The 19,987-nt window shown below is 44.4% G+C and overlaps 1 protein-coding gene across 8 annotated transcripts in view; it reads right to left on the reverse strand.

Annotated features, from left to right (window-relative positions):
• Positions 1–1,310: 1,310 nt before the first annotated feature.
• FUBP3 (far upstream element binding protein 3) overlaps positions 1,311–19,987 on the reverse strand; it is a 60,739-nt gene continuing 42,062 nt past the window's right edge. For all 8 annotated transcript variants that reach the window (XM_081179228.1, XM_081179225.1, XM_081179222.1 and 5 more), the window contains 9 exons: positions 19,296–19,398; positions 18,027–18,127; positions 16,186–16,327; positions 10,516–10,676; positions 9,379–9,452; positions 8,636–8,712; positions 6,778–6,849; positions 4,571–4,698; positions 1,311–2,957 (listed from right to left, as the gene is read on the reverse strand). In XM_081179228.1, the coding sequence (XP_081035354.1) occupies positions 2,949–2,957; positions 4,571–4,698; positions 6,778–6,849; positions 8,636–8,712; positions 9,379–9,452; positions 10,516–10,676; positions 16,186–16,327; positions 18,027–18,127; positions 19,296–19,398 (867 nt within the window). In that variant the 3' untranslated portion in view covers positions 1,311–2,948. The remainder of the gene's footprint in view (positions 2,958–4,570; positions 4,699–6,777; positions 6,850–8,635; positions 8,713–9,378; positions 9,453–10,515; positions 10,677–16,185; positions 16,328–18,026; positions 18,128–19,295; positions 19,399–19,987) is intronic.

Here is a 19,987-nt window from a genome sequence, read left to right on the forward strand (position 1 = left end):
GCCCAAGTGGCTATTACCATTCCCATCTTTCAATATGTGCCTCTCGAATCTCTGGAGGTGTATTGAAGAGATGCCATACCCAACCCCTCCTTTCTTCCGGCTTTCAACCGGGGCCCCGAGTTGCCACTTTTGCAGATGGGGTCGTGTGTGTGTGTTTTTAAAAAGAGTGAGTGAACAGATGCCAGGCTGGTTGGGGAGGTAAATGGGTGGGGCGGGGGGGGGGGGAGAGAGAAGATGAAGCTTGATAGTGGGTTTCATTCTTTTCTTTCAGAAAGTCAGGGGATGACCTAATCTGGGTTGGGAAACCAGTTGAAAAGTTTCTCTAATCCCAAAAAAGAAAAAGGGACACATTGAATCTGGATTGACAGAAGGGGGGGGGTATTTTTTTTTGGGGGGGGAGGGAGGATAAATAAGGGGACAGACATGCACACACGCATGCACACACACCAACATATATAATTTTATTTGTATGCCTCCTTTCCATAGGTCAAAGCATGCTCAAGGTGGCTTACGACATGAATAGAACACATTACATGATAAGAAAAGCAGTCATAAGCAATAAATAAAACATAAAAAAAAAAAACCACAACCAAATCCATTCTCTCTCTCTCTCTCTCTCTCTCTCTCTCTCTCTCTCTCACACACACACACACACACACACACAGCTACTAAGAGGGGTAATGATACAATAATCTTCAGGAAAGGAGTTTTATGCCAAGAACTCGGGGGGAATACAGCAGCATTATGCACCGTAATCTGAGCCACAACCAACCCATGGAGGAAGACTTGTTGGTTTCAATAGGGTTTACTTGCAGGTAAGTGGGGCCAGAATTGCAGACCTGAAATTAGGAGGGTTCTGACTGGGAAAGGAGGGGGAGAAATGAGAGTGGTAGGCAGAAAAAAATGCCACCTTGTTCCCCAAGTCTGAGTTGCAGAGAAGAGAAGCAGGAAATCATCTGAGGTTTTTTTTTTTGCTTATAACATGCCTCCTTTAAGCGAGATGATTCCTTGCTCTGGGGCTGTTCCATAACCACCTTACTTTGGGGAGGGAAAGGAGAGACCACCTTTGCAGCTCTGCCCTTGCAAGAGAACCTAGGTGTGAAATTTCAGCACAGTTCACAAAGAATGAAAGGTTTGATTGGGAGCTAACAGCACTATAATATAGCCTTTAAAAAAGCTAGTCACACACACAAACCCGCAAAAAAAGATAAAATAGAGAGGATGGGGAGGCGTACTTTTTTTTTTTTTAAATGCTGCTTCTACATGACATCTTTTTTTTCCAGGTAATGGAGCAGTGATAAAAAACAGACTTTTAATACTTAACCCACAAGTTTCCTTGTGGATTTGCTTTATTATAGAGAGAGTGTAAAATGCAACTGTCAGTCAAATAAAAAGAACAATTTTTCATTTGTTTAAAACACATCATGCTCAATATTATCCAATTGCATTTACCTATAGTTAGACATTTCAAGCATTATAAAGAAATCAGGGAGGGGGAAGGATCCTAGAACAATAACTTCAGTACAGTTCAAAACGGAATGTCCCGCAGGTCAATTAAAAATGTCAAGAAAAAATAGCTTTACTTCCCGTTATTATTTTTTTCTCCTTTAAAAATACACTGTTATCTGTACAAGAAAACACTACAAGTAAACATTGGAAACCATAATATCCCTTTTATTAAATCAAAAAAGTATTCAGCGGCATACCTGGGGTTAATACTAGATTTATTTTTTTTATTATTTCTCTAGGTAAAATTTCGACAAATATTAAGATAAGAAAATACTTATAAACGAACAAAAAAAATTGAGGGGTGGGGGAAAGCAAACACACACACCCTGGAATTAAAAAATAGTTACTACTATTTTATATGACTTAATGTTCCACAGTGTTTGTTAAAAGTACTAATAATAGCAGTTTTATCTTAATATTAAAAATAAGAGTATTTATTTCTGAAATAGACAAAAAGTATTTTGTTTTTGTGTGTTTTTTGTTTTAGACAAAGCTTGGAGGTCTTAGATACGCAGATGCAACCAGAAAATGGAGAACATGGAAAGCAGAATAAAATTGCTAAAAAAAAATTAAACACATCTTTTTATATTACCCCTTTAGATCTCTAAAAATTATACAGCCCCCCCTACAAAAATTCCCCCCTTGATAACCAGCCTGACAGCAAACAGTAACTGTCTTGATAAAAGAATTCACACAATTAATTACAATAACATACCATAGTTCAGTTTCTTTTCTTTCTTTTCTTAAAAATGCAATAAAATAAAAAAGAGCCAAGATACAAGAAATTAGAAGTCATATATTTAATGAATTTACATATTTAAGAATATTTAAATACTGTTTTTCAAAAATTTCTTTCTTTTTTTTAATTTGTTACATATCACCTAAGACTTCCAAGCCTTTTTTTGTTACAACAGAAAAGATTTAAACAAGGTGGAAGAAAGGGGGGTGGAATACACACAATAAGAGGTGGGGGGACGGGGACTAAAAACACTTGTTGAAATGTCACAGCTCTGGGGTAAGATTCGATGATGGTTATTCTCTGGCTTCTCTCCCCAACCCCAAAAAAAGGACCCTGGAGTTTCACTTATTTTCTTACTCTCTCTCTTCTTTTCCTTATAAATTTGGAAAACAAACAAAAAAGCCTCCCCAAAATAATTAACATTTCCCCCAAAACAGATTACCCAGCAAAGTTCATAAAGTTAAGTACATTACTAATTGTTCCTGATTCTTAGAAAAAAGTTCAGTGTAGATTATCCTAACAACTAGTGTTTCACCAAAAAAACCAAAGCAAGATTTCTTCATCAAAATGGTGCAAATCTAGAAACCCTCTGTTACAAAAAGGTTTGTTTCCACAATGATTCTGAGAGAGCAAGAGAGAGAAAAAAGGGGGGGGGCAGGGAGGGGAAAATAACAAACAAAGAAGAGTCAAGGATGTTGTTCTACTGCTCCTGCAAAGGGGGGGAGGGGGGAGGGAAGAGAGAGACAAAATGAAAAACCAATGTTAAGAAAGAAAACTTTCAAGAACATTTTAGAACACAAGAACCACCTTGCTGGATCAGACCGCGAAGGCACACCTAGTTTAGAGGTGGCTAACTGGTGTGGATTTCCAGATGTTGTTGGGCTGCAATTCCCACCTGCTCCAGTGAGACTGGTCGGTGCTCAGGTGTGATGGGAACGAGTCTTGCAACAGTTAGAAGGCCACAGGGTCGCCCTTCCCTGATCTGAGCAACAGCTTCCCTGCTGCATGCAAGAGGTGGAAGGATGCCTCTGTCTGGAAGAGTCATTATTTTGGGGGAATGGCAGCAGCTCCCAGCCCTAGGTGGAGATGCCAGTGGGCATCAAACCTGGGAACTTCTACATACTATCTGAGAGCCAACTATCTGATTTATAGAAGACACCTGAAGACAGCTCTGTAACGGGGAGTTTTAAATGTTTGATGCTTTAGTATGTTTCATCATATGCTGTGAGCTGCACAGAGTGGGTGGTTTATAAATTAAATTAAAATAAATAAAATAAAAATTCTAAGTAGATGCTCTACTACTGAGTTACAGCCCCTCGGGGTGGGGGCTATAAGGCAGGGGAGTGGGTAAGAGCACCCCCTCTTCTCCAATTAGGAGACATCTACCACTGGCCTCTGCACAGAAATGTAGCGGGTGGCAATTCTCAAGTATTCCATGCTACCTCACACCACCTTAAAAAGCTAAAGTGTACGAGCAAAGTGTGACTTCAATTTCAATTCAGAAAAGAGGAGTGCACACAAACCTCAGCTCTCAGAAAATTTGGGAAAACAGAAAACCAGTTGCTTGCCAGCAGGGAGCCCATTACTTGGAAACATAAGCTGCACTATTAACATTCTGGCCTTTGCTTTCACCAGGTCCAGAAGAGGCTAAGCCAAGTTTGGAAAACTTCACATAAGAAGAGCCAGCTGAATGAGGCTAATGGTCCTTCTAGTCTAGCCTCTGGTTCTCACAGTGGTCACATGGATGCCTGTGGGAAACATGATTTGAGCACAAGCCCTTTCTCCTCCTGCAGCTTCCAGAAACTGGTATTCAGAAGTGCCACTGCTTCTGTGGAGGCAGAGCATAACCATCATGGCAAGTAGCCATTGATAGCCCTTCTCCACGAATTTGCCCAATCCTCTTTTAAAGCCATCCAGGTTGGTGACTATCACTGCCCCCTGTGGGAGTGAGTTCCACAGTTTCACTATGCCCTGTGTGAAGAAGTCCTTTCCTTTCATCTGTCCTGAATCTTCCAATGTTCAGCATCACTGGCTGTCCATGAGTTCCAGTGTTATGAGAGAGGGGGGGGGGACCTAAGTTTCAAGTTTAAACAAAGTTAAACTTTGGTAAACTAGGCTTGGAAAGCAGTCACCCCTTGCAGAAAACATTTCAAAAACTGGGAGGCGATTCTTTGGGAGCGGGCAGTTGCTGATATGTCACAAGCGATCTTGTAAGATACACAGGGCTGGTTGTTTCTGTGAAATTATTTCATGACTAAACTATGCAAGGAAACAGCTATCAGGAAGAAGGGTGTAGATACAGCAGAGAGAAGCGAGACCCACCTGGTTGTGGGCCTGGCCTTGCCCTAATGTCTGCCCATAATAAGCAGCCTGCTGTCTGTAATACTCTGCCCAGGCCATCGTGTAGTCAGGCTGGGAGCTGGCTTGAGACACAGCAGTGGCAGCGTGACCTGGAGGGATGGGAGGTGAAGAAAGAACAACAAAGAGTCAAGCATCAGAGGAAGCAAGTAAGAAAATACTCAAATGCACCCACCAAACCCTGATCCCGCCCCTTTCCATGACCCAGGGCAGGCATCCTTTAATCATGATTAGTCGTCCCCCCCCCAACAACCCCCAGGGTTAAGATCCCAAACATGCACAATAAGCATGTCCTCAGCCCAGAACCTTGGAGAGCTACTGACAGTGTCTGACTCAGAGAACATCCGCTTCTTATATTCCTACTTAAATCAGACTCGTGAGGACTAGAATATTTATTTTTAGGAGAAAGGCAACAACACTGTGGTAGAGCATCTGTTTTGCAATACAGAAGGTGCTAGGTTTAATCCACGATGACTCAGGTCCCAAATACCTGGAAGATTACCTCCATACTCTACAGATACTTTCTTGGTTGCTAAGACTGGTTGCAAGAGAAATGATGAGAGCAGAGAAACCCCTTACACATTGCATTCACAGACCTGATGAAGGCCTTTGATCTAGTCAACCACAAGAGACTCTTCACATAGCTTAACAAGACAGTATGTCCACATAACCTCCACAAGATCATTGTGTCCTTCCACAAAGAACAGGTGTAGCACCGTCCAGAAATCCAGCTCATCCTCCAGTGACTTCCCTATAAAGAGTGATTTGAAGAAGGGCTGTGCTCTCAAACCCAACTCCCTTTGACATATTCTTCTTCTTGTTACTCTCACATGAGTTCAGTTCAATTGCAGACGGTGTGTACATCCACTCAAGGAGCAATGGGGGTTTGTTCACCCCGGCAAGTCTCTGCGCCAAGACAAAAGTGTCGCGGGTCCTCATCCAAGATGTTGTTTGCAGATGATGCAGCCTTGACAGCGCACTCTTGAGGAAACTACAGAAACCACCTACCATTTTGCCTGAGTCTGCAGGGAGTTCAGCCTCACCATCAGCCTAGTGAACACCAACATTTTGGGTCAGGATGTCATTAGCACTGGCGACCACATGCTTGAGGTGGTAGATGGTTGTCTACCTGGGCTCCACCATAACCAGCAACCTCTCCACTGATGCTGAGCTAGACAAGTGTATTGGCAAGGCAGCTACAGCAATGGCTTGCCTCTCCAAAGGGATATGGGAGAATATGATGCTAACGTCCCAATACCAAGATAAAGGTCCACCAAACTTACATACTGAGCTTTATGGTAGTGAGACATGGGCAGCTTACACCTGCCAGAAGTGTAGTTTCAATGCCTTCCACATGCACTACATCAGGAAGGTTTGGGGCATCACATGTCCTGCAGAGTCTCAAAAGAATATGTGCTCTTCTAGGCAGGCTCCCAAAGGATGTGCTCTACAAGAAGCTGGCATCAGGCACTAGGTCTGTAGACAGACCAACTGTGTTACAAATATGTCTGCAAATGTGAACTGAAAGGCTGACAACATCAAGCCTGCCATGTGGTAATCCCTTGCAGACAACCACAGTGCCTGGAAACAGTCAGGTCATGCATGAGTAGCAGTGACCAGAGGAGGATTGACCACTGGGAGGAGTGCAGAGACACGAAACGCCATGGTGCATCTGCAGCAGCACAACCAGACGCATTCACCTGCCCCAGCTGCAACAAAATATTTTTCTTCCGTTTCGGTTTCTACAGCCAACAGTTTGACTTCACCCCCAAAGGAGCACTCCTTCATTGTCTTCTGAGGTAGACTAGGTGCCAACAAGAATGTTGTAGATGCACTTCTTCATCCTGGGTTTTGACACTTGAGATGTTTATTTTTGGAACCCAGCTTATTTCTGTAGTGGCAAGTTGCTTTTAATTTTGTGTTTTAATTCTTGTAACCCACCCTGGGACCTTAGGGTGAAGGGTGGGTAAATCAGTAATAACAACAGCCCACCTGTCCCTGTAACCTGTAACCCAGTGAGAAAGGCTAGGTTGAGAAGTAGCGACTGACCCATAGTCACCTAGTGAGCTTCATGGCCAAGTGGGGATTTGAACCCTGGTCTCTCCCAGGTCCTAGTTCAACACTCTTAATTACTGTAACACCCGCCCCCAACCCAACCCATTTTCACTCACTCTGTTTCTTGTAATAGTCCTCCCACGCCTTGCTGTAGTCTGGTTGGCTGTTCTGCTGTTGGCTCTGTTGACCTGTACAAGACACCAAGGAGAGAGGAAAAAAGGAGAAGAAAGAATAATGGGTGGGAGGTGCAGAGAACAGTGCTTCTTACACTTGGGGGTATTATTGGGTTGTTGTTTTTATTTTGATTATGTATTTTGTGGTTTTATATTTTCATTTTATTCCGTGAACCACCCTGAGACCTCCGACTATAGGGTGGTATATAAATTCAATCAATCAATCAATCAATCAATCAACCAACAACAACACAACACATACAAGACTAGCCCTGCATGATAGGCAAGTAGGCCCCCAAAGTAGCTCATGGTGGAGAGTGTACTTCTTCCAAGTATATAATACCAGGAGTTCTCTACCACAACCTGCCCTAGTTTGCTAGTAATGCTAAGCTAAACCATAGCTAAGCACCTAGCTTGGATGGCTTTGAAGGGGGATTAGACAAATTCACAGAGCATAAAGCTATCTGCTTTAACCACTGAATTATGAACCTTCCTCTAAAAAAGCAAACTAAGGTTGTAGTCTTCATAGTTCTGGATAAAGGGCTGAATTAAACAGGAGCACAGGAAGCTGGTTGTTAATGTCTGGCCATTGGTTCATCCAGAGCAGCATTGTGTACTCTGACTGGCAGTGGCTCTCTGGAATTTCAGACAAGCATATTTCCTAGACTCACCTGGAGATTGACCTTGGGACCTTTTGCATGCAAATGATAAGCTCAAATGCTGAGATGCAACCTGACTACCAGTCAGGAGACATGCCCAGAACAGGGTTTATGGAGAAGGCTTCCCTCTAAAGAGCTGGCATTCTAGATTTTTAATGGAAAGCGGGCAATAAAAACTAATAGCACCTTCTGACCACCTAACTACCCCTCCACACCCTGTTGCAATGGGAGGTTTTTGAAGCAGGGTGGTTGTGTGGTGGGGGAAGAGGACAGCGATGTGCAGAGGGGCAAAGTCCTAACTTGAAGAGTGTTGAGGGCAGTTAAAAAGGACTCGACCAAAGCATTCTCTTCCAAGGAGAATGACACAGAGTCTGCAGCAAGGTTGATGGGACATGCTGAAACACTATGTTCCATGGCAAAGTGTTTTCACCCCACCTAATTTACTGAAGGTGGGGAAATTAAAATCTAGAGGACATGTGGGGGAGGGTTGTGGGGAGGAGAAGGCGCCCCCTCTGCTCAGAGGCAGAAGGGGAAAGAAGCAGGTACTTGTTGTTAGTTCTGATGAGCAGAGCTCTGAGCATGATTCAGTCTCAATCTTAAAGACAATGGAATTATTAGGGTGGAGAGAGTGGGAAGCCCAAGTTAATAGGCTGCTACAGATATGCCTAACACGCAAACCTGAGTTCATGGTTAGTCTTGCTCCAGACAAACCAAGAGCCTAGATCTGGACATAGGGTTAAGCTAAACCATAGCTTTGGTGTGAGTTGTGTGGCAAGCAGGATGACCGGAGGGAGAGGGGGAAGGAATGAAGTGGCTGTGATTTTTACAAGTTCCCATATGCACCTGCTTAGCCAAAGTTTAGCTAAAGTGCTAGTAGAAAACTGGGCTGCCGCATGACAGGAAACTCCAGATATTGTATGTTTGAAGTCATGCTTCCTTTACGAGTCCCAGGGTGGGCAACCTGTAGCCCTCCATATATTATTGGACCATGACTCCCATCAGCATAGCCAATGGTAAATGGGAGATGTAGCCCAGTGACATATGGAGAGTAAAAGGTCCCCCACAGCTGAGCCCAATCAACTTAAACATGGGCGATCCTTGCACCCGTCCCCCTGCAATCTCTACAATTACAATACACTTACTTGGAACCTGCTGCCCAGGCTGCTGCCACGTCGGATAGGTGCCACCCCAACCCTGCGTCATGAACGCCTGAGGACCGCTGTGGAAGACAAGGCCATTAGCAACAGAGGAGTGAAAGGTGGTCCAGGCACATTGGTGAGTTGGGATTAAAGTTTGTTGAAAAGTGTTGAAACAGACCATGCTGTGTAAGAGATTAGGTGCGGATAAGTTTCACTACTGACACATTGGTATAAAAAGGCGCTAGTTCCAGTGCAGTATTTTCTTAGAACCTTTCCCATGCCCAGATGCTGCTGTACTACAACTCCCATTAGCCCCAGCAAGCATGGGCAATAGCCAGGAATGGTGGGAGTTAACTCAGGAGAGCTAACAGTCTCCCAACTTGATTTAAGTCAATGGTAAAACGGCCTCCTGCCCAAACAATAATCCAATGGAAGGAACCAATGAGATTTATGACAGGGAAGGGAAGCCCATGCTATGTTTATCAACCTTCTAAGGCTGCATGTGGCTACAGGCATCCCAGTAACACTTGGGAGGGCCACAGTCCCTGCCCCCAACTCCCATCTCCCAGAGCCTCAAAATTACAGGTTTTAATTAAGTTCATCAGGGCAGTGCACAGACTTCTTGTTCTTCTGTAAAAGCATTGCAGACCAAGGATGCTGCTCAATGACAATCACACCTACAATCCTATTTGAGGGTGAGGGAGCAGCCTAATGGTGAAGAGAAAGCAGGCAAGTAAACTACTTACTTTTGGTGAGGTGTAGCAGGTGCCTGATTGAAGGGGCTCTGGCCAAAACCTCCAGGACCACCCAGACCAGTACCCTGGAGAAAAAACAAACAGGTAATTTATTCACCACTCTGTCTAGACTTAGTGAGACTGCACCTGAGATTTAAGGTGCTGAGGAAAGCTTCTCGAAGAATTTAATTCTCTTTCATTTTTACAGATTTATAAACAGCTTCACAGCCAGAGGCTGTTCAAAGAGGGGTACAAGATAAAAGTAGGATAAGCAATGCAGAGCCCACTGTATTAAAAAACAAACAAACAGTAAAATCATTCCCTGAAACCACTAAGAGCAATATTTCCCTATATTATGAATTCTAGAAAAACAGTAAAAAAAACATCTATCTGCATATATGCAATTAATATTACGTAAGGGATTGGGCCGCCCACTGGGTAAGGCCTTCTCAAATAAAAATGCCTTCAAATGGGCGCCTGAGCACTGTGACGTTAGTTGCCTGTCTGATCGCAGCTGGCAATTAATCCCAGAGTTCTTCTGCAAGATGCATAGGACATGCTGAATGGGGCTGTTGGGTTTCCCCAGCACTGGCTCTAGACCTCAGAACAGTTTCCGCATCTGTACAATGGGAACAATGGTGCCCCAAATCACTTCCTGGGACTCAGCATCCGGCAAAAACACCAACCACCTTTGCAAATAAAAAAAAAGCCTCAAGTACTGAAGGAGAATGACCACGGTGGATGTTTTGATCCTGGTGGGTTTTTTATAGAACAGGCATAGGCAAACTCCGGCCCTCCATATGTTTTGGTACTACAATTCCCATCATCCCTAGCTAACAGGACCAGAGGTCAGGGATGATGGGAATTGTAATCTCAAAACATCTGGAGGGCCGGAGTTTGCCTATGCCTGTTATAGACCAATTGGATAGTGATTTGCAAGGGGTTGGATTAGACGGCCCTTGGGGTCCTTTTCCAACTCTACAATTATATGATTCTATTATTTCAATACTTATCACTTCTTTCTAGCTGTATACTGTAACAATGACATTGTTTTGCTAGTCTTGTTCTTCATTGGACTGCAATTTCCAAAATATTTTTTTATTTTAAAAAACGAAGAAGAAAGTAGATGGGGAAGGGAAAGCAACTTACACCAACTTTCTCATCTATGAGATGTCTTGCAAGCTCAATCTGCTGGGAGATGCCCCGAATGGTGAATATCCGTACATTAGGGTCGGTGTTGGGAGGCGGGTTTCTCTGGAGCTCTACATGGGCTCCAGAATGTTGGTTTATGCTCTTGATATTCTCTCCCCCTGCAAAGAAGAAAGAGGGGAGGAAGAAAAAGGAGAGGGAACATGATCAGACTTTTACTTTATATATTTAGCAGTTATCGTGAGTGCATGAAAGAGGAGGAGGAAGGTCCAATCACATGGATTAGTTCTGTCTTCATCACACTGCCATGTCCTTCAACTATCTTGGACTACAATTCCCATCATGCCCCAGTAGCAACAAACACACAGTGATAAACCAGCGTTTCCCAACTTTTTTTGGCCCACCACCCTGCTCTGTGGTTCTATAAACTCACCCCCAGTGCCCCCTATAAAAAGCATTCTTCAGAATAGCAGTTTGCACAATCCACTAAGAGAGCTAACAACACAATGAAATTCAAAACAGTAACAATTAATGGCACATTTATTCAAAACACAGTTAAAACTATTTAGTTGTAATTTACCCAACATAATTGATTAAACCGATCCAATGATGCCCCCTTTTCAAATAGTCATTTACATCTCACTGCCACCCATTTGCCCCTTAGTGCCCCCCTGAATCTGGCATGATAGTAAATGAAAGAAGGGCTGTATGCTCAGTGGCAGAGCACCTTCCTTGAATGCAGAAAGTGCCAGGGTTAATCCCCAGAATTTCCAGGTAAGGCAGGAAATGTTTGCTGCCTGAAACCATGGAACGGTGCTGCTGGTCACTGCAGGCAATAGGCGTAGGTGGACCAACAGTCTGATTCAGTAAGGTAGCTCCCAATGTCCATATTTAAACCAGCCCTTAATTCAGAACCATGAGGACTGGAATCTTAAGTTCATTTTTAGGGGAAGGACCACAGCTCAGTAGCAGAGCAGCTGCTTTGCATGCAGAAGGCCCCAGGTTCAATCCTCACAGGAATCTCCAGGTAGGACTGGGAACATCCCCTGCTTGAAACCATGCTGCCAGTCAGTGTGGATAATACTGAGAAAGATGGACCAGTGGCCTGACTCAGCATAAATCAGCTTGCTATGTTCCTGAATTGGTAGCCAGTGCAGATTAGAAGGAAACGGGTAGGTTAGAAGAGAGCAACCCCTCAGGGGACCTAATCTGCAGCTTCCTTTTGTAGGTGAATAAGCAGGTGGACGGACACTGGTGCAATCAGCTGCTCCCTCACGGTGAAATCATGCACCCAGAGCACAATTTATCCCAGCAAATTCCCAGAAGAGCTCTTTGGTTATCTGAGGAAGACCTGGTGGGATGTCTGCCGATAGTGAAGGAAACTCTGAAGATGCTACCTTTGTTTTGTTTTTTAAAAATGAGTGTGAAACAGTAGCAGCTTGTACTAGGGTGGAGCACGACTAATGAAAGTTTGGTTTGACTTGGCGGGCCAGGAGGAGAAAAAGGCAGCAGCACACATACGGTCTTGGAGGAGGGTCTCCGTCTCTTAATGAAATTTGCTTAACAAAGGCAGCGGCTACAATGGGCCAATTCTTCTTCTGTCGGAATTTCACACAAGAGGGGAGGTTAGCCTCAGCTTGGAGAGAGGGAGACAAAAGGGGTGGGGAGTTGTGATATGCTTGACCCCTCCTGGTCCTGGATACAGCCACCAGTCAAAACCCAAGGCAACAGGGTGGAGAGGGCACTCTGCCGATCCAAGCGGACAAAACCAATTAGCTGAGCATCTGCGGCAGCTTGCTCTGTTCCGCCAACTCCCTTTCCGATGGGTTAGCGCAAGTAACTGGAGCAAATCCCAAGCTGGCAGCCACCAGGCATAAACACGCTCACTGAGTTGATATCAATGAAAAAGCAAGCAATTCCGCCTAGCATGGAACGAAACAGCTGCTGCTTCTCCAATCTGACCGAATGTATAAGAAGAGCCTCACGGCTGGATCAGGCCAGCGGCCCACGGAGGCTAGCATTCTGTTCTCACAGTGGCTAACCAGATGCCCCAGCGAGGAAACCCTCAAGCAAGACTTCAGCGCAAGAACATTCTCTCCCCCTCCTACAGTTTGCAGCAACTGGTGTTCAGAAGCATTGCAATCAAGCAAATGGTTAAAAAAATCTTCCTGGACTATAAACAATTCAGGCTTCGAGCAGTAGATTAGATGTTATTTTATTAAAATCATAACCTGCCCCAACTCCCAAAAGGAAGCCAGGGCAGCAAACATACCTGTGATTAAAAATAATAATTAAAAAATGAAAAGAAAATGTAAGTAAGATGTTTAACAACTTCTAAAAAGATTAGAATGTCTAAAAAACACATTTATGAACAGACTTTACCAAATCATTCCCCTCTGGATAGCCTGCCAAAATGGAAAGGTTTGCAGGGAGATGGTACCTGCCTAATGTCAAGAGACAGGGAGTTCCAAAGGACCTCCCACACTAGAGGAACAACTCATAATGAAAACAGAGCAGAGACTGTGTGGCTGTTGTAGAAGTGGAAATTCTACAGACTGAAGGGACTTGGCACACTTCCATTTACATCTATTACACACACACAAATGCAAGCTTGTGAAGGAGCAAAGTTGAAGCAACAGCCTTTTCATGGACATGCATGCTTTTTTCAGCATTCACAATTTTAAAAATGGTGGGGCACGTATTGTCACCATAAACCCCCTCCCCTCCCCGTGATCAACAGGCACCACCAGCTTTACGTTTTGGGGGGGTCTTTGGGCAAGGCTGCCTCCGGGGGGGGGGGGCTCCTTCAGTGAGCGCCTTCCCTCTGCATTCAGGATCGATCTTTGGTTTGTTACTACCAACACAGTTCATTCGTAAGCAATACAATTCCAAAGGGACTTTGCTAAAAAGAGGACTTAAGGCATTATCCTGCAGCTCAATTTACTAAGTCATCACATCGCTCAAAAACAGCCCGTCAGTTAAAATCGGCTCATAATGAAATGCCGCCAGCGAGCCCACTATTTGAAATACGTTGTTTCAAAACATGACGTTAGGATGTCATGAAACTTAAATACACCATTATCCTCTTTCTTTTAGGAAGCTTCTTGTTTGGATGTTAAATGTGTAAGTGAGCGTCACCTTTTCCCCCCTCTGCCCCTTGAGAAGTCCACCCATCGGCCTTGGACCTTTTGCCCTCCCAGAGGCATTCAAAAGGGGAATCTCACTCCCAAAGACATTTCCTTCGAGGAAGGAGAAATGAGGACAGATAATTAGCCCGCTACTCAATAAAACGCCTGCATATACATCTCAGTGCCGCGTTAATTTGAGTATGAGATTCTTTGAAAAGAAAACAGAAAAAAAGAGTGTGGTTCTCCGTTTCAAAATAATTAAATTCTTTCTATGGGCTAGGAGTGAGGAATTCTGCAAGGCTGGCTGGGGACAGACTACTGATCTCTCAATAGAGGAGAAAAGCGGTACAATGGAGGCAGTGATTGGTCACAGACTCACTTTTGTCTGACCACTGCCTCTGTTCAAAACCAAGTTTTGCAGTGTTCTCCCCCTTGCCGCCGAAAGCACTACAAAAACCCACAAACACTGAATGGAGGAAATATTTGTTGCGGCAAATATGAAAATACACCACAGGCACTGACGGTGAGTTTCAACTCTCTGGGAAAGTCTAGCTTCCTCCCATCCCCATTCTGAGCAACTCTCAACCCACAGAGGAAGCGCCTTCAAGGGCAGCACAATTATGAGGGGGGATGACATGACGTTGTGCTGCCCAATGCCAGAAGTTTCGCCTCTGTTCACAAGCGAGGGTCACCCGCTTCGAACATGGCGCCTTTCTGCACAGACCCATTCAACAGGAGAGCTTCCATTCTTCCACCTGACCATGGATGCATGTGGGTGCGTGGGGGAGCGACCGAGCAGGCGAGGCCCCCCGCAGCTGGACGTGAAATTGTAAAGCAATTAATCAAACGGGGCTAAAAGGCAATGTTGACAAGAGAAGGGGCTGGCCACGCTATCTGTCAAGACTGCTGCGTTTATCATGGAAATCCAATGGGGCCCCGGAGAGGCAGCTGTCTGTCTCTGCAGCAGTGGCACACACAGGAGGGAGGAAGACTTGACCACTGCAGAATGGGCTGGCCCCAGACCTCAACGCCACCGTTACCCTTTTAGAAAAGGAGGACCAGGCTTACCGCCACTTGACTCCCAGAGTAACGATTATATAGTGAGGGTATTTAAAAGTAGACCAAAAAAATGAAAACTGATGCAGAAATGTAATGAGCTGCAGACTGGAAAAATGAGAGAACATAGCTGGCAGTTCCAACTAGTCCACACATTTACCTGATATATTTACAGCCTATGTTCCGCAATCTTAAAGGGTTGTGAGCAGAGAGGCACTCTTGGTCCCTGCTACTGTAAGACACTGATTCCCTTTCCCTGGAAACTCAATGCCCAAGTCTAGGTGTCACCTGGAATCTCTGGAACTGCTGCTGCTGGGCAGCAGTCACAGTGTTGGACATAAGAGCAAGTAGGGGACCTAGTTCAAATCCCCTTCCATCTACAAAGCTCACTACCTTGCTTATCAGGGTTCTTATCGAAGGAGGGGGGGCTGTTTCATGTACCTGAGGCTCCTCTGAAGCAGGACAAAAAGATAGCAAATAAATACTGTCCCAAAAATGTATTCTTAAAGCAGCAGAGCCTGAACCCCATGAAAGAAAAGGAGCCAGGCAGGTCACTCAAGGGAATTTCAGTCTGCTGGCCACCACAGAAAAGGTCCTGCACATTGCACCTCTGTCAGCTGGCTGGGTTTTTTGTTTTGTTTTTAAAGAAAAACCCCAGAAGGCAGCCTGAGCGTGTAGGCCAGTTTCCACTGGCAGAGGGCAAAGAGATGCTATTGATTGATTGCCTTTATATCCTGCATTTCTTCCAAGTTGGGATTTGGCTTCCAACACTTAAAAACATCATTATAAAATACAGTAGCACCTCGGCTTACATTACCCTCAGGTAACGTAAACTTCGGGTTGTGAAAGCGGCTAACCCGGAAGTGTTTCGCTGCGCACACATGTCCAGAAGCGCTCTACCACGCCGCGCACATGTGCAGAAGCGTTCCCTCCGGTTGTGGAAACCTCAGGATCCGACTAGAGCTCTGGAATGGATCCCGTCCACAACCGGAGGTATCACTGTGCAAAGTAATAAAAAGAAACTAGTTAATAACAATAGCTATAATACATCCAAACACATGGATGTGTTTGGATTAAAACCAGCAATTCAAATCTAGTTTGCCTCAACAGCAGCCCAGTGATAAGCATTCCCTACTCCTGAGTTTCCAAAGGTCCATCTGAGCAAGGAAATCTTAGCTTGCCAGTGGAAGGAAAACAAAGAGGGAGTCAGTCTGACCTCTTGGGAGGAACTCCACAATATGGAATAAGCCACCAAGAAGTATCCTTGTCGTGTCACCACCAACCATGTCTCTGATGCTGATAGAAGACTGGAAGAAGGCTGACACCAGAACACTGGAAAATATCTGGCAATGCAGAACTATCTCCCACCTTTAAAGCACAGAGTTTTAAGATTTCCATGCATTGAGTTCTGCTTCCTACAGTCGGTTGGACTAGATGCCCCTTGGGTTCCTTTCAACTTTATAATTCTATGATTCATGCTGCTTACCTTTGCCTATGACCAGGCCGCATTTGTCAGCTGGCACTGTGTAGGTGATTTCATGCATGCCTCCAGGGGTCCCAACACTCCAGTCTCCGCGGCTGCGCCCTCTTCCCCGAGCCACAGTGAGGCTTCCAAAACCATCACGCTCCTTGAAGAAGAAAGAGGGCACACCTGTTAACATGTTTACGGTCCTCCTGGGATTTGCCGTTTGCTGCATCGCCATACATTCAGACAACAGACTTGCTGCCCAATGGATGCATTGAATCGCTTAAAATCAAAATTTGCTAACCTGGTGCCTGCCTGATGTTTTGGTCTACAACCCCCATCAGCAGCCCCTGCTTTAATAGCAAGACCCAGTGAAACCACAAGGATTCTACACTCAGCCACAATATCTGTGTTTACAAGTCCCTCCCATCCTGGGTAAGGGGCAACAAGTTTGTTGGCCTTCTGTGACTGTGGTGTGGACCAGCTGCTCTCCAAGGTCTTGATTTCTGACAGAAAGTGGGGTCATCCTCCTTTCCAAGTTTCTAGTCAAGGGAAATAGGTTTGAAAATGGGAAGTCAGTGTCCAAGTGTTGCAATTTTTGGACAGGTATTTTGCCAAATGATTTTCAGATTAAATTTACTGCACCAGCATTCACCAGGGTGAGCAGCCAACTTAAGGACGTGTGAATTACCATATTTATCTGTGTATAAGACTAGGTTTTTTTTACCAAAATATTAGGTTTAAAATTGGGGCTCGTCTTATACATGGGTAGTGCTGAGGGGTGTTTTCTTAATCTGGAGTCCCAAAAAACAGGGCAACACGGAAAAATACGGCAATTTGCTCTAAAGTCTCTTGCTAGTATGCGGAAGAGATGACAACATCCATGTTTCTCAGCTTCAATATATGCAAATGAATGAAAGGTGGTATCAGCCAACCTGATAACTCATCCAGCTGGTGAATTTCCCCCCTCAAAAATCACCAATGAAGTATGTAACTGCCAACACTACCAGCACTTATAGGAGAAGGGTCATGGCTCAGTGGTAGAGCACTTAGCTTTGCATGTAGAAGGTCTCAGGTTAACTCCCCAACAGCTCCAGGCATAGCTTGGAGTGACTGCCAGAAAACCCCAAGAGCTGCTGCCAGTAAGTGTAGACAATACTGAGCAAGATGGACCAGTGCTCTGACTCAGCAGAAGTTAGTTCTTATTCAATTCAACCTTTTATTCAGAACTGTAATTCAACCTTTTATTCAGAACTGTATGAGGACTAGAATCTTACTTAATTTTGAGGTGAAGGGCCATAGCTCAGTGGTACAGAACTTGCTTTGCCTTCAGAAGATCCCAGCTTCCATCCTTGGCATCATCTCCCGGTGGGACTGGCATGAATTGCCCAGTCTAATACCCTGGACAACTGCTACCAGTCAGCATGGATAATATTGAACTATAATATTGAGCTACATAAACCAATTGTCTGATTCAGTGTATTATTATTATTATTATTATTATTATTATTATTATTATTATTATTATTATTATTATTATTATTACCCTTCCCATCTTGCTGAGTTTCCCCAGCTACTCTGGGCTGCTTCCAACAGAATATTAAAACAGAATAAAACATCAAACATTAAAAACTTCCCTAAACAACTTTGTGTAGGGTTAGGGCCACAGTTAAATAGCAGAATGTCTATGCAGAATGCATAAGGTTGCAGTTTCAATCCCCCTAATGGCATATCCAGGTAGGGATGGGAATGTTCCCCTGCCTGAAACCCTGGAGAGCTGCTGCCAGTCAGTGTAAAAAGCACCAATCCAGACAGATCAGTGGACTTACTCTGCATCTGAAACTTTCCTATGTCCCACCTACCTGTGCAGTGATAATGAGTTCGTTGATTATGTGAGCTGCGTGCTGACACCGATCCGGAAGGCCCATGACCTGCGCGACTCTTTCCGGACTAATCCCATCATCTGTGGAGCAAGAGGAGACAGACTTTAAATTAAATACAAACACAAAGTGGGAAAAAGCAGGGAGGAAGGAGCTTCCCATGAGAGAAGGGAAATAAACAAGCCACATGGTCACTCAGTGCCACCAATATATGCACATCTGGCTCATGCAAGACTATACAGAACCACCATTCTCAATCCAGACAGAACTTAAAATGGGAGAATACTTTTATGATTTGTAAATGGAATCTCTGTCTGTGTTAATACTTTATCATCCCTTTGGAGTTGTGTTGTATCTTTGTAATTTGGTCCTTCAAGGCTGTGAAACTTTAGGGTTTAACTTTTAATTCTTCATTTTAGTTACTTTTTGTTATGTCTGCATTTTTGTTGTTAACAAATCAATAAAACCAACCAATCAATAAAAAAGAAAATTTTTAAAAGAGATAATACATGCCTCCAGGATTATAGCTGAGGAAGCAATATTTACGTGGTGGCAACAAGAAACTCAGGGGCAAAATCTCCCAGAGGAAAGGACTGCCACATCACATGAGGAATTTAAGGCTATGCAAGCTGGCACTGGAGAAAAAACAAAATATGATACCTTGGAACAGAACCTGCCCTTGCCCCAGGCATATTCTAAGACTGGCTTACAATTTTTGTAATTGTTTTAACATTTTTATTGTGTGATGTTATTTAATGCTTTTATTTAAAATGCAACATACGCTGGTGAAATTAAGCTCCTGTTGCTTTGGAGTGATTTACAGTGCCCCCGTCCAAGCGTTCCCTTGTGCTCTGATCCTCTCCCCAGATCTTTGGCTATGGGCCTTGTGCCGAAATGAGATGGGGATATGACTGTAAGCTCAGGGGTGCAACACCTGCTCTGTGTACAGAAAGCCCCTGGGTTCAATACTCCTGCCATTTGGTGGTGGCAGTACTGAGTTCAGTGAACCGACTTTGTATAAAGACTATGTTCTCAACTTTAGGAAAGGGGCGTAGCTTGGTGGCAGGCTCAATTCTCAGCATTTCCAGATACAGCCGAGAATATCCCCTGCCTAAAACTCTGGAGAGCTGTTGCCAGTCAGTATACAGACACTATCTGAGCTGAGTGAACCAATGATATAAAACAGCTTCCCTGGAAGGGAGAGAGAAAGTGGTTGCCAGTTACAGGCTATACACTAAAAATTAGACAGACCTGGTTTAAATTGAATCCTAACACCAGCATCATTCTGAATCTTCTTTATCATCTCTCCATTTCTTCCTATTACGATTCCCACTGCAAACCTAGGCACCGAGACCTAGCGGGAGGAAAGAAAAGCAGTGAGAGGAAGCAGACCCAGAAAGGTAGCACACAGATGCCCCATTAGCTACATCAGGCAGCTTGAATACCAAGCCAAGAGACATGTTCACATACTTAAGAAAAAACATTGCTCCCACTTTCTGGAACAGGAAGCAAATTATCCCATGCTAAGTCCAGCTCTGCAATTCCCAGAGGCAGCCACACCCATATCAGGAAGGGGGCAAATCTAAGCATTGTTTGCCCCCACTTTATACCTCATATTTGAAATAATCCTACACTCCACATCCAAAGCTGCACATTCTGGGGATGGGTAAATGGGAAACCTTAAAAGCCTAGTAGTCAGATGTGGCCCTTTCAGGCTTCTCTCTCTGGTCATTGGGACATGCTGGCCGGGGCTGATGAGAGGGCACTGGGCTGGGGGAAGACTGTGAACACTGTTTTGTGCATGTAGCGCACCAAACTTGTTTTCTGTATTTCTGGAAACCTGAAGGGCTGGGAAGGCAGGATGATGAACCCAGAGGAAGGAGGGAGGACAATGACTCCTTGTCCCACCGGCACTGGCTGATGGTCGTCAGGGATCATATTCC

Source organism: Podarcis bocagei (assembly GCF_964188305.1).
Source record: "Podarcis bocagei genome assembly, chromosome: Z".
Taxonomy (NCBI): Eukaryota; Metazoa; Chordata; class Lepidosauria; order Squamata; family Lacertidae; genus Podarcis; species Podarcis bocagei.